General features: G+C 40.2%; 1 protein-coding gene across 1 annotated transcript in view; it reads left to right on the forward strand.

Annotated features, from left to right (window-relative positions):
* The window catches only part of LOC128877125 (zwei Ig domain protein zig-8-like), an 86677-nt gene that overhangs the window by 33247 nt on the left and 37517 nt on the right, over positions 1-15913 (forward strand). Inside the window, exon 2 of the mRNA XM_054124159.1 lies at positions 706-960. Within this exon, the coding sequence (XP_053980134.1) occupies positions 804-960 (157 nt within the window). The 5' untranslated portion in view covers positions 706-803. The remainder of the gene's footprint in view (positions 1-705; positions 961-15913) is intronic.

Here is a 15913-nt window from a genome sequence, read left to right on the forward strand (position 1 = left end):
ATGCAACAGGAAAGGAAGTGCATAAAGGGTATTAACTCCACACATTTTTTTCCAGCCATCTACCTACTTTTACATATTAATAAGAATATGTGCGTGTAGTATATTTTACCATTTTGGAGCGAGCAAGTTTTGCCCAGGGTCCTATTTATAATGAATATAAATATCGTTCCATAAAAAAAAAATTAATAAACTTGAACTGTCATTGATGGTTTCACTGCAATCCAATAAACTAGATACTCTAGGTCCTACATGAAATAAAAATAAATGTTTTTCATATTAAAGATGGCTGTTTCAGAATGTACCATTACTTTCTTATTTTATTATTAGATGAAATGATTTACATTAAAATCCTCATAAATGACATGCATACGTACATTTTGTTACGTAATATCCACTTCCTAGATATCAACAAAAAAATGCTTATTCGACCCCCGGAATCCACAACTTTAATAACCCGAACCTCAACACACCAGATCAGCTCGAGAGTCTCCAACGTTCTCTCTGCAAGTCTCTTCATCCCAACCCATGAAATTCCTAATATCGCTCGGGAAGAATCATGCGCAAATACAGCGACTGGCCAGAATATACAAACTGTCCAGCAGGTGTACCTACGTGACGCGTTGAAAGCCCTCTTTCCAGATTCCGTTCGAGTCGTTCGAGAAACACAGGGACTGCCGTGGACATTCATCCCTGTTTGGATTTCAGGAGGACGAGAGTGCCGCGCGTTTTCGCCGACGGACCGATAAAATCAACAGACGTCGCCGAATATCAGAAGCTTCGGGGGATGCGAAAACCGGAGGACGATGTCGACGAGAGCGGCCTGGGGGCCGAAGTTGTTTCTCGTGCTGGTGACGACCACGATCGTTATCGGCAATTATCAGGATCATCGCGAGAGGACTCACCTACGCGAGCAGCTCGTTAACGGCCATAAAGTAACGAGGAACATTACTCGCTTACAAGGTGAGTGGTATACAGTCGTCCACCAGGATTTGTCGGATTTAATGTTTGCCAGCCGTGTTTCCTCCTCCGCGTTACTCCCGCGGCCGTGTCACCCAGAATCGTGAATGGTTTGAATGGGGGATTTGCGCGCGACACCGAATCACTGTGTAATTCCGGTTTTTCCTGGTTTGGAATTTATAATCACACTATTTACGATCGCAATATCCTTTAAAATTAAGCAATATACAGTATTAAAATTAAGCAATATACTTCTACGTGAAAATCGTTTAACTGATAAATAATACTTTGGTTTGTGTGTATCTGCAATCCATTTAAAATTCGCAAATTTAATTCCATCGTATCTCTTTTTCCTCGGTGAAAAAAAAAATTGGAAACTGAAGCCCAGTGATCGGGAGTCGCGAAGGGATGAAGGGTAACTAATCTAGAAAAAAATGTCGGATTCGAGCGGGCAGAAAATACGCATGCTTTATATTCTTGGTTATGATTCATCCGCGGCGAGTAAAAATGGGATCGCCTGTCATAGAAGCAATTTCAACCACCGTTGACCTAGCCAGAGGAGGGTCGCGAGGAGTCGGGGAGACGGCATCGCGGGCGTAGCAGTTGATTTTTGGCTGCACGCGCAAAGGATCAAGCCGCGATGAAAAACGAGCGACGGTATCGCGTCCCGTCGTTTTCAATAACGCCGACACCGTTCTGCGACCGACGCGTACGTTGCCATCTCGTGCTCGCGAATCTATCAACACGACTTCCGGGGATATTTTCCCGTCAGACTGTCTCGCGTCAGTCTCGAGATACACGACGACGTGACAACGATGGCTCGAACAGCGCCATAACGCAGTTACTGGGAAGCATTTGTGACCCAACGACAGGAACCTTTCGGCGTGCAGATTAATATTTTCCAGACTTCGCGATTTAATTCTATACGACTAGCGAATCTGGTCGAGTTGTCGGCAATTTTTATAATCTTCGAAGATTAAGATATTTAATTCTTTAGAAATATTGAAATATTCTATAGTTTCCATCGCGTGTAAAATTATATTCTTGGAATCCAAATTCGCAAACGTGCGCTAATTTAATTCTCTGCGACTCGTGAATCAGGTACAGAGAGTCCTCGAGTTGTCAGCCATTTTTTATCGTCGTCAGAAATTCAAATATTTCATCTCTTTATAAATCTTCAAATATTCCAGCAACCTATTTAACGAATAATATTCTTAAAATTGGAAGGCAGAGGAGTAATTAAATGTAAAAATAGTTACCCTTTTACCCTAATGGAATATAATGTTTAACGAGGACCCAACAGATTATCAAGTACTAAGAAACGTGAGTACCTTTTTACCAGGAAAATCTCCAACGAAAATCGTCGCCGTTTCTTTGCAAACAGTGTTATAACTTAAAATTGCTCGGCCATCTGCGTGACACGAGGATCGTTTGTATAATTAATGCTCCGCCTTGACTGTGTTCCGCAACGGCTACATTCCGAAGTAATGAAGGACAAGCACGAGAAGCCGATGTCGAAATGGCCGTGTTTAATTACTCCTACATCGAAAAGTCGACGTTTCCCTTGTCGGGCGAAAATTATTTTTCCCTCTTTAAATCCGTTTCGCAGCTCTTCGTCCCTTCGACGATCGCCACAGCGTATCGGCGCGAACCATAACAGTCTCGAGCGTTTGCTTCAACATAACGAGTATCTTCGCGATTGTACTCCGTAGATCGCGAAATTTCTTTTTGAATCGCGACGAATCACGTAATTGTTACTGTAGAAAGAAGAATAACGAAAGGAAGAAAAGCCATCGTTTCGTTTTTAATTATGTTTCGAGCGCAACGTTAGCGTTTGGCCCGTTTGCGCTGGCTAAGCCGACAGAAAGTAAGTATAATTAACTGCGCAGCCGGATTTCGTTATGAAGTATCGATGCAAATTAGAAAAGTTTCGCGCGATATTCTACCGTGGACAATGTTTTTCGTCGCAGTGGCGGAGCTTGGGAACGATTCCTCGCGTTAATAAATATACGACAAATTGAAATCTGGAAACAAAAATACAGGTAGGAGCACACGTACGGTGTAGTTGGGAATGGTACAGTTACAGGAATTTAATTTATTTGAGTGGAAAATTTTTAACTCGGGTCCGCAGGGCACGTCTGCATCGACGAAAGGCATGATTCTAAATGTTTTATACTGAGTTTCGAAACCAGAATCCAAAAACAAAGTTTCGCGGTGTAGATTGAAAGGACTTTATTTTCTTTATTTTTGGAACAGGTTGCGTTACACGAAACTATTTCTTGGCGCAATGGCGATTTAACGAATAAAAGTTTAGAATTTGAATTATTTTCTAGGACAATCTATTACATCACAGTTGATATCGATTTATACGAAAATGCATTGTAAGTGTATCCCGTTTAATAGCGACTGTTCGTCTATGCAGGTCACGAAGCAAACTTCAATTTATCTTAATTTCACTTCCGTCGTCAAGTGAAGACGTATTCCCGATACATTATGCGATTTCATTATGTCCCAAATTACTGCTGGCATGTAACTTTCGTAATTTCTCAACGCACACACAAATTAATAGTTCGATAACTATCGACAACAGTTCCCTGCATAAATTATGCGAGCTACACGTTGGCCTTAGACAATTAATATAAATTGATCTTCGCGTTAAGATTGTCTTAACAGGTTGTTACCGAGATATATTCTGAAACATGTATCTGTAACACATAGAAACGTCAGTGTGGTTGACGAAAAGTGCAAGTGGTCTCTGTAAAATCTTATAAAATTTTTAATCAAATTGCTCCGTAAATCTATCGTTAAAAAATATTCAATGCGATCATATAAGCTTATTTCAGGTACCCGAAATTCACCAACTCTTCTCCTACGTCTACTTTATTCGCGTGCTCTTAGCAAGACCATAACACGGTCAATTCATCCGACGTTCCTCACCGCAAAGTCGAAGAATGCGGTTGGCAAGGGTCGGAAGTGTTCTCACGGAAAGTTCGCTGGTATTTTACGGTAAAATAACGGGACGGCTCGGTGCAATTAGGTGCGCCGCGTCGGGAAATCTACGATTTCGTTTTAATATAATAAACGACACGTGGGGATTCGAAGTCGAAGAGTAAGGAGCCCGTGCAGGTTTAATTACCCGCGCACGGAGTTGATCAGTGTGTGCGGCTGAGCCCAGAAACCGAACCGAACGTGCCGGTGATTCGTCTGGCGCGGAAGTTACCCTAAACTTTCCCGCTGCGAACCTACGACCACCGAAAACTTTCGTTTCGCGGACGAATTTTACGACATAACCGCCTCCGCCACGGATGATACTAAATACGCCCACCCACGTACCGCTATCTCGGCCATAGCAGCTTTTCCCCTTTTTTTATCACCCCTCGACGATACTTGATCAGCTCCTCGAACTAACTCGGTTATCGTTAGCGTGTTCGAAGATTCAGACCCTCAGACTCATTTTTGCTCCGAGTGCCAATTTGCGCTTTGCGCCGCAAGCTCTGCGATTAGTTAGGGTCGAGACCGCTATAACGTGATCAAACGTGTGTAGAATTTAGAACAAAAGAATAATTTTCATGGAAAATTTATTTACTTCGAATTTAGAATATTTAGAATTATTTTTGTATACCGAATTTAAGGGTTGTAGAGGAGACAAGTATTTCTAAATAAAGAAACAGCGTACAATGGCTAAGAATATTCTAATTCATCGCACTGTGAATCAGATCAGGAAAAACTAAATTAAAATTTCAGCATAAGATATGTCTGAAAGTGCGCATAATTCTGTAACGTACCTCTAATGAGCTATTCTGGCACTATAAATAGACTCGTCTGGAGAGTCACAGCAAGGTTTGTGTACTGTGTTAGTTAATCTTGTATGTTCATGAGCCTCAAGAGCTTGCTCCTCTCCGCAATGCACATATTAGGCATCTTGTTTCTTGCGGTATTTGCGAGCCTCTACACCGACTGTCTGTCATAACATGTAGCAATTTCTATCGTTCAAAGTACACGCGACAATATCCCTAGAAATATCGTATCTTCCACACTGAGTTGTGGTAACTTTTATGATTGTTTTAATTACGGATGTCGATACATCAGCTAAATAATTTTATTATTTAGAGAAAGATTTTTTACATTCGAATTTAAATGGTCGTTTGTCTCGTTTGAATGTTACAGAGTTAAACAAATTGTGGAAAAAGTTGAGTTCGCTCTATCAATACTCAATTGGTATCCTCCTTTTTAAAAATGCTATTAAATTACCAGTAATTTTATAAATAATTCTACAATTTCTGTTCGCATTCCACCAGGGCTACATTTTTCGGAAGACATTCGATATAAATTGCTATCGATCTTGAAGAATTTGGCAAGCTCGAAGAACGCTTCGTTTCATTCTTGGTTCAGGGTAAAGAGGATGTGAAAAATACGTCGGGATCGATGGAAATCACGTGGTGTTCAGGATAAGATCGGTAAGCTAGGTCGTGAAAAGTTGAAGATAAGTGGATAGACAGATACAGGGAGACAGAGAAAAAGAGGGGACGTTAGGATGGCACCGAGACGAATTGTAAAGACATTTTATGCGCTTCTCTCGCTGCGACAGGGAAGCCGAAAGGCAAAGCTTCTGTCTATACCCGGTAACGGCTCAACTGGTATTTTCTTCAATCTCCACCGCAGGATTTTCGGTGAAATTCGTGTGTTGTTATGTAGGCCACTTCAAAAACTTTCGTCACCTGAAATCCCGTGGTCCAATGTGTCGCGAAACTACAGCCCCGTATGTGTTCCTCGACATAAGGAACAAAAATGACACCAAATCGCCCGTGACAACTGTCACTATATAATTTTATCAAATGCTTCGAACCTGTTTATGATAGTCCATCCATATTATTGGTTTTAACAGCTGAATTCGCAAAATCCTCGATCCTAACTATTTCAAGATACACAATACAAATGGCGAAAAGTGTGACAAGTCTTTTGGCTGAATTTTGTCATGTAGCCTCTGGGTTCTCGTGACGTTGTGTATCGAGGTTGCATTGCCTCGGGTATTCCAGCAGTAGAACATCTTTTGTCAGACCTCAAAGCCAGTGAGAACTAGCATGTGTGCTCATATCCGTACTCTTTGGTTTCTTCGGATAGATACCTCCCATAGAAATCCTGTTCGCGCGGTTTACTTACTTCTCTGACCTACAAATTCCAAATCGCGTTTCGAATTACGGATTCTTTCTATGACTACAGGAGTGAGATGTAAACCGAGAATTCCATCTGTTATTTCAGCGATATCTAAATTAAAAATTCCACCTACAATCACTTGCACGAATCGGAAGAATTTAATTAGTCGAGGCAATATGAAGCATCCTTGAGAAAATGAAATTGAAATAAAATTGATATGCAGAACTTGAATTCTTAGGACTCATGGGCTCACAGGATAAAAGAAATGTGACTTCAATGGTCTTATGAGCAATTGCTCCTCGGTACTATAATTTCTGCTAAGGCGAAGTTTAAATTTTCATCACGTTAAAAAATCAAAGCACTTTGATCGAAAGCTTCACATTTTTTTATTCTTTAAAGCGTGCTCCATTCAAAGCAAATTCGAATTACAAATACGATCCCACCTAAAATAGGTGATTTAATCCAATCTCAAAGCAGGGAATTAGTACCTTGGAGATAAGTATAGCCTATTATTACTTAATTCAGAACCAAGCGTTACAATAACTCACCGGTTCGGATAGTATCAGAATAAACGTCGGGAGAAGTTAATTACCGTATGGAACGAGGGTTTAACGCGCGGAACTCGGAAGTGGAAAAGTTTTCTCTGAATGAACAATTCAGCAACCATTTTTCTCCTGGCGTGGAGCTCCATAGCGGGCTACGCCTTAATGGTTGTTGTCGACGGAACGGAAAACCAGACAGACAACGCGAAATAACGAATGCATACAGCTTAAAATCGCCTGTCCAATTGGTCCTCTTGGAGAGTAAACTCGTGCGATAAAGACGCCACTATTTTTTTCTTGGACGGAGAGATTTATAACGCCCACTAAATGGCTATAACTCACAACGTGTAATAATAACAATGCTGATTACTGTTTTGCGTCACTGATAAAGTAGTCGTTTAAAGTAGCAGTGAACAATCTTTTTCTTACTGAGTCAAAGAAAAGAAAATATTGTTTACTACGCGTTGTCTTTTCTAGCATTTTATTTCAAAACTTGGAAACCTTTTGGTTTATCAATTTTTATATATGTATAATAAAATTTCACCAAATAATACCGCGATGAATAATTCCGAAACCATGTTCGTTTGAATACGCGCATCACCGCCCTTACTTGGTGTTAATCACTTTACTTCCGTGTAACGCTACTGGGGATGGAATCTCGAATGAATGGGAACGAGAGCTGATTAAGCCTGGCCGACTTATCCGCGCGATGAAAGTAAATTGTATCGTTTAACGAGTTCCATTCGAGAAATTCGACTAATCGGCCGAGATCTACGTTCGCTGTTCTTGCGGAGAAAATTCTTGCAATTTTGCGACAAAAACCCCTTTTGTTCTCATTTCTCCAGGCACGAGAAAATAATAAAAATCGAGCTGCACGGAAGATCAGTGCCAAAAATTTATTCTTTATTTTTCTCTGCGAAAGATTTTTTGTCTAAAATTATAGTTAGATTGTTTAATCACTATTCTGGTATAGTGTACCAAATTCAAAATGATATTCACATAAATCGCACAGCAGGCGTCACGTTAACAATAATTATTATCTCCATAAGAATAATATTAACAAGTCACTTGATATTCCTGTCGTGTTTTAATTAAATAAAGCAATTTCTCAACGTCTACGATCTCTAATTGTTCTTCTAGGGGACGAGTGATTATTCTGACTAAATAAATCGGTATCGTAGCAACGGCTGCACCCTGTTGCACCGCTTACGATCGCAACTAACGAGAAGGAGATTCTTCTAGCTGGTGAGAGGACACCTCTACCGTCTGCTCGTTGCCGTTAACGATCGTTATCGAAACAACGGGAGGTTAAAGGGAAAGCGAAATTATTTGGAAGACGGTCGATAACCGCGGCAGAAGGGGGGAGGAACGGAGAATTTCGAAAAGAACGACGACGCAGCGGCGACGATCGACTAAATTTTAATTGCAGATCTCTAGATGTCGGCCAACCTACTCGACGGGTGATTCCAATTAATTCGGTATTGACCAGCCTAGAAACGAAGAAAGAAAATCACGTCGCGCTTTGATACGTTTCAACGTCGATTAGATTGTCGGCACGAACGCGACGGACGTTCGCAATTAACTGGGTGCGCGTAATTAAATCCGCGACAAACGTTAAAGAGGGCAAATGATTGCCTTGTTACGGGCGAACTGAAAATTTGAATTACTTTTCAGGAGCTAAGATTGCAAGAAAATTTTGTTAGCGAATAACGAATAAAGTAGACTGATCTAGAATTGGATTGCACGTGGGGTTGGTTGACGTTAGGAAAAAGGGTAACGAAGTGGCATTTCTTTCGATAGAAATATGGACGTTGAAAGGGGGATGAAGGTATTTCGAAACCTCTACAAGAACTAAACTAAAACAAGCTTAATCACTCCGCCATGTTTTTCGTACCGAAGCACTTCCGCACACACAATTTAATTTTACTTCAACCTCAGAAGTTGTACTACGTAGTTAATCCTCGAATACGCAAGTGACCAACGGTATGAGAACATCTGTTCCTTGAGGGAACATCTGTTCGCAAAAGGATTTACTGTTCTCTGAAGCTTCGCGTACATATATTTCCTCGTTTCGTACCAAAAGTACGTTCTAAAGTTACAAAAACGAGGAGCAATTTTTCTCAGCATCGCTAAATCTTTGCACAGCCACGTTTTGGACTTGCGCTAATTGTAAGACATCGCATGTGTGTGTGTGTGTGTGTGTGTGTGTGTGTGTGTTGGGTCAACAGTCTGGACAAAAGGAGAACTTACTTTACTTTCGGTGAACTGAAACTTTATGGTAGACGAGTCACCGTGCACTGCTTATCCATGCAAGCATGAGGCAGAGAAGAGGAATTTAAATAGACATAAACCTTGGCGACCGCGGTTGCAAATTAACCTACAGCGGTGATTCTCGAACTGCGGGGAGTATGGGAGTTTTAATACGTTTATTTGAGGTAAAAAGGTACTTTTTGTCGTGTCGTAATATGTTAAATCCTGAGATAGGAATAACAATACTCTTTATTTTGGCCTCGTGATCTTGAAATCATCCTCGTAACATTTCATCGCAATGTTCTTAGACTTAAAATTAAAATTGTATATAAATTATACAAATTTTCAAGAGAATACAATTCAAAAATTGCAACATGTAAAATGCAAATATCATTAGAGATAAAAACAAAGACCAATATGAAAGCCTTGTCTATCTTTTAATTTAAATCATATACCTTTTGAAGAGAATACAGTTCAAAAATTACAACATGAAAATCCAAATGTCAATGGATGTGAAAACAAAGACCAATGTCCAAGTCCTGTCTCTCGCGATTCGACGTTTAATTTAAATTATATACCTTTTTGAAGAGAATACAACTGAAAAATTACAACATAAATATGTAAATATCAATGAAGATGAATTCAAAATTATTTCTACAATTATTCTCCTTGGTAAACAAAAATTTCGAGGCTCTGAATGATTCCCGATGAAGCTATCCAGGATGATTGAAAATACAGAGTCGAGCCGCGACAAACGGTTGTTTTTGGAGATCATTCGGTCGACGACAGAGTATTTGTGAAACGTGGCCGTCCGAAACGTATCGGTGTTGCAGGGGCCACTTTCGACGCCCGAATTTATCAGAACGATGCGTGCCTCGTCGACCGGAAGTTGTCTCTGCGGCTAACCAAGTGAAATTCCCCGATGCGAGACGAATCGCGGTGTTTCCAACATTTAACGGGGAAATCGCTTCAAACGGGCGCGTGCACCGTTTTAGAGATACTTCTTCCTTTTGTCCCTTTAACAAACGAACATTTTTACCGCGTGGATGAGCCTGGAATACTGTTTAAATAGTATTATTCGTTATCGCGGCCCCTGTGTGGCGGTTGAAACGCGACGCTTTTGGCCAATGTTTGAAATTTCCCCTTTTGTCTGCAAACAGGACGCTGATATTAACTCGTTCGTCAGTCGACCGAGTACGATAATTTCCTACGGTAATCGTCTAAAGCCTCGCCACTATTGTCGCTGCTAATATTTATCTCAATCTGGAGAACGATGTTTAATTTCGTAGACGAATTCCACGCGACATTTCTATTCGAAACTAATTTGATTTAAACTGTTGGTTCGCTCGTTGGAGTGAGGTTGTCCGGTAGAGTAGATAGAAATGTGAATAATTATATAAAATAGGAGTGTGTTAGTTATTCAGGATTCCTAGTGAAAAATTTTTTTTTTTTGAGGAAGCCATGGAAATATTTCGACTGCATTGTATTGCATTAATGTATTGATACGCAGTGCAGTGTGGCATTAGGCAGCTCTATATTGGCTTATTAAGGTAAGTGGCTATTAGGATCTTAGAGTATTATGGTATTAGGGTATTGATGGTAATGGAACCAATGTGTATGCATTCATGCAGCTGTTGAATTGAAATGCTGAAATGTATTAGCGATTTCATGTTCTCAGACGTTGAATTATTAATGCTTCGAAGTTTTAATAATGCTTTTCAAATACTTTTATTGCAAATAATAATACCACCACCATGAAAGTTAAATAAGTTCTGGGTTCTAAACAATGTCCATGTCTTTAAACAACTGAGAATTTTAAAGCCTTTTATGGAGGTCATCTCCAATGTTCGTCGAGGCTATTTTAATAATCCATAATTAAATGTCTGGTCCCCTTTAATGGGAGCAATTAAAAAACGGTACGGTGTAACCAGACGCCAGTCCTAGAACGCGGCAAAAATTACGTTTTAAGGACGGGAGAGAATGCCCCCCTTTCCGATATTCTTTTTTTATGGAAAGTCGTTAAAAGGCATCCTCATCCACCTATTTATGAACGCATTCCAGGATTACGGCCGTTCGCGCTTGGACCCATTTACCAGCACGTTCCTCCGTGGCGAGGGTTGGATCCTTTGACGACGCTCGATAATAATTCAAGCGCTATAATGCCTCTCGTAATGGCGTTAGACTGAAAAACTCCGTGACTTTTTTCGGGTCAAGTCATTTCTCTATAGTGATACATTTGCGATTCGGTGACTCATCGAGTGCCACTGGAACGTCGCTAGAATTGGGATAGATAAAATGCAAGATGGGCGAAGTGGACACTGAAGAATAACAAATGATTAAAAATCAAAATATTGGGTTGTCCGGAAAGTCCATGCCGATTTTTGATAGGTGGTGCAGGTCTGAATATGTCGAAATGGCTGAAAACAAATAACATACAGGGTGTCCCAAAAGTCGGGGAGGAGCCGGAAATGGGGGGTAGCTGAGACGATTCTGAACAACAATTTCCTTTGCAAAAATGTCGGATGGGGCTTCGTTAAGGAGATATTAAGGGAAAACCCCAACCAATCAGAGCGCGCGTAGACCGTTGGAGCGGCCGTGGTAGCGAAGGCTACTCGCTGGCGGTCGCGCTTGTACGCGAACAAGTGACTCGACGTGCATCGAAACATCGACCTAGGGCGTAGCCTTCGCTACCGCGGCCGCTCCAACGGTCTACGCGCGCTCTGATTGGTCGGGGTTTTCCCTTAATATCTCCTTAACGAAGCCCCATCCGACATTTTTGCAAAGGAAATTGTTGTTCAGAATCGTCTCAGCTACCCCCCATTTCCGGCTCCTCCCCGACTTTTGGGACACCCTGTATATATCCCTTAAACATCCCTTAAAAGGTGAAAAGGTTGTGGAACAAAATGGTGTACCTATGTAATTCAATAAATATATGTTACAATTCAAATGTGCCTTTGACGTTTTCTTAAAAATTGGCACGAACTTTCTGGACAACCTAATATAAATGAATATATAAATTCTTTCACCTTATGTGTAAAATTTGATATTATTCCCAAGTCCTGTCAATACTGTTAATATTTCATAATATTGTAATCTTTTATCTCACCAATTGGTGTCCACATAACCAACTGCTAAATACTTAAAAATAATTCTCCTCTCCACTCAGTTTCTTCCTCCATTCGTCTCACGCATCAACTCCTCTTCCGGCGTAACAGAATCATAAGTTCCCTCTTGGCGAGTGCACGTCGAAAGTTCCGTGGCAGCGCTGCCAAAAGTGGAGGATTCTGTTTCGGAGTTGCGCGTATTATGGCTCCTTGAAAAGTTTCGCACTTTTACATTGAAATGAGCGACTGTCCATGGCGTGGGAATACCACCCCTGGAAAATAAAACTTTCCTCCCAGGCGGTTCTCGTTTGTCTACCGTGTATAATAAACTCTGATACCGCGTGGTCGATGCATATTTATATTGTCACTCGCGATTATTCAGGGTCCTCTGACGTTCCAGGATTTATCATTTAATCCAAGGCACAGAAACAGAATTGTTTACGTAATAAAACGCTGTTATTTGCTTCCACTTGAGTGGATAATTAATGTGTCCAATTGACATTTGCAAGCAGAAATTTCGCCGAAGTTATTAAAATAGTTGCTTCGATGAGAACTCATGGCATTTATTAAACTCGGCTCGGTATTCAGTTGGATTCTCCAAAAGTGTTTCAGTCTTCTGTTTCATTAAATTGGCCAATCAAGGCGACTGGTTCTTACAGAATTTCGTATTAAATCCCCGCTTTTTAGCTAAATATGTTCAACATTCGCATCATCGTTTCCTTTTTTACTGTTGATTTAACCTCTAGAAATTAAATATAGCATATACATATACAATCCATCATATGCAGTGTTGTATTAGGGAAAACAAATGATTAAGGACACTTGACACTGATAATAAATATTTATTAGATAGCAGAATTTAATCTAAATCTTAATCTAATCTAAATTTTGTTAGAACCGAATCGGACTATCCTACGCCGAAATACGACAGTCTAAAGTTTCCAAATTGTACGAGTATTATGAATGAAGGATTGGCCTAGTGGCCTACATAAATTCCTGGAAATGCGTACGCTATTCCAAGAAATAGTGGTGTCTGTAGATGCAACCGTCTGGCGTTTCTTTCTAGGAAGAACTCGGCAACATTCATAGGCGTAACTATCAGCTTTCCTGTGCTTTCCATTGACGTAACTATCAATTTTTTTCATTTGCATAGGTACCTCTTGTATTTGTTTCCCTTTCTCTACTATACATTCGAACAACTTTCCAAAAAATTATTAAAGTACACCTAAACTAGAATTAAATTCTGTATAAGTAGTTTTTCAATCTTTTTTCTCCGAATCATCAAACATACTTGTATCTTGATTTTCGTCTCGTGCAATTTTTATTCTTTTCTCGACAAAGTGTGAACTGCAGAGCTCGGCGAGATAGGTACTATTTCACATAATAAATAGTCTTATAAAGCTATAAAACACATCCAGCTCCATGGTTTTTGCGAATGTAAATAAAATACTTGGCCAGCGTGTTTCCAAGATCCCAAGCATGTAAGAAAATGCGAATGAGAAATATCAATTTTTCAAAGGAGCTGGACCAGACACCACTCTTCGCAGTTACACAGCGTGGCCAACGTTAAGTGCTTTATTGTCAGATAAGGAACCAGAAGGAAGGCCTTAAATCCTCATGAAAGTGCAGTGTCGACCCACTCTGGAAGGATTTCTTCAAAGCACCGCTTACAGTAATGAGACGTAATTTTCCAAAAGCCGCAGAAAAATAACTCTGCCGATACACAGCATTTTCTCTAAACACCTAAATCCGAAGACGTATAATTTCCGCGAATTCTGTCCCGCTTTAAACAACCTGGACTCAGCGAAATGAAACGAATCGCAGTCCAGCGCGAAACTTACGAGCTTAGAGCGTCCAAAGAAAATGTAAAGTAAGTGGAACGAAAGCATAATGGGCATTAAAAGTAACAATGAAATATTCTGCAAGTACCATGCTTTTAATTGAAGTACATACGCGTTGTTAAGGAGTGTTCTTAGAGCGTCGTGGTAATTAACGCAATCGAATGAGAATTATGTCACAGAAGTCGAGAGGAATGGTCACTGGTATTCGCGATAAAATGAATCGCAAACATGTTGATTCAGAAATAATATTTGCGGAACGAGTTGAAGCATTTTCCACTCAAATAAATTCATTTGGGTCTCCGTGTAAACCTTGTTAAACAAGGCGCCACTTTTCCTCGTTTTTATTGATACATTTCGTTCAATGCATTCGCAATTAGTTGAGAGCAAATAATAGAAACAGCGCGAGGAATTATTTGCTGGAGAATCGTGGTTGACGATGTAACTTTTAAATTGGGGTATCGATTATTTCATTCCTCAATATTTATGTTAGCAGGTGTTTGGACAGGCAGGTGTTGTTTCAACAAGACGTAAGAAATTACGACGAGATAGATAAAAAGACACTATAAAAAGAAGAAAGCAAGGAGAAAAGGAATAAAAATAAATATTCATGATACGTGAACTCCAAAGCTTGAATACTTCAACATTTTAACATTTTCTTATCGGTAAAATAATACAAGACAAAAACCATTATCCTACTATTCGAAATCTGGATGAACCAATTTTTATTTCGAACAATACCACTTCGCGGACCGTTCACTATAATCGAACGAACGCTCTGCTTGTTTGTTCAATCAATGAAAGACACTTGAGCAAATAGGACTTTTCAAGTAGTTCCATCATAACAGGGATATCGGAGGAACAGATCGCAGGTTCGAAGTGCAAATCGATTGGCAGGAAATCGGCTTTCGAATCTCCAGGCTTGTAAGAAGTTATGCGTTTACCGAGAACTTCGAGGTCGCTGGAAGAAAATGTCGACGCAGTCTCGAAAGAAATATAAAAGCCCTTTGGGGGAGACGACGCAGCTACACGTTCCCCAGTTTCAAGAATTAATGTCACCTTTCATCTGTGGCGATAGTGATTGATAATTCGGCTAGTTTCGGCCTTGGAAGTCGATACATTCGATATTTCTCGTGGCACACAATAGAATGCATCTGTTTCAGCGGTACTTCAATTTCAGGACCATAAACTAACCGAATGAAGGTCAATAGAATGGACTGTTACACTAATTGGCTCGGTAGAATTCACACTCGTGATTGCATAGATTAATAATTAGAATTAGTAAGAGGTGAGTCACCATTATTGCTTTTTGAGTGAAATGAACGATAGCATTGTAATTGAATATAATTAAGTACCATAATTAAATGTTACATTTGAGATGATTTTGAACAGACTTTATTAAATTGTGTCCAAATTTTACCTGTACCGCTTCTAGAATAGTTTCTTTTACGAATCACGAAAGATCACAAAGTCGAGGTCGTGTCATTTTATTATACGCGTTGCATTCAAAGGAATTTCGCATAAAATTCTAGGAGTAGACAAAATCTCTCGCTGCTATGCTCAGTCTGCGAACGTTCCTGAATGCCAGGCGGACAATCAAAGTCGATTAAAATTCAAGTTTTTCTTTTTCTTTCTTTTTTTTCATGCACGATGCACGAAGCGGATGTTTTTACTGGCACTGCAGCGGAAGGAGACGTACTTTTGCGTCGAGAGCCTTCCCACGACACAATACAATGGTCATTGTCGCAGCCGCAACTTGCCCGTGGCTATAGCATCGCAGACTCTTTAGATTGCAAAGTGTCCGTGCAACGTCTGTTCGCCGCAGCGTTTGCGAACATCGTTGAATAATGCACATTCAGTTCGCGATTCGCCAGCTTCTGTTTTTCAGAAATCCCGCTCGCTGATCTGTAGCAACAATAGGTGAACTTTGGAAGAGTCGAGAAAGGATCTCCCATCTATTTGTTGCGCGAATCATTGAGAATAATGCGATAATGACATACAAATTTCGTTTGGGTGCTTTGGAAACCGATTCGCCAATGAATACATACGTCACACATGCAATTATTCA

Source organism: Hylaeus volcanicus, chromosome 1 (assembly GCF_026283585.1).
Source record: "Hylaeus volcanicus isolate JK05 chromosome 1, UHH_iyHylVolc1.0_haploid, whole genome shotgun sequence".
Taxonomy (NCBI): Eukaryota; Metazoa; Arthropoda; class Insecta; order Hymenoptera; family Colletidae; genus Hylaeus; species Hylaeus volcanicus.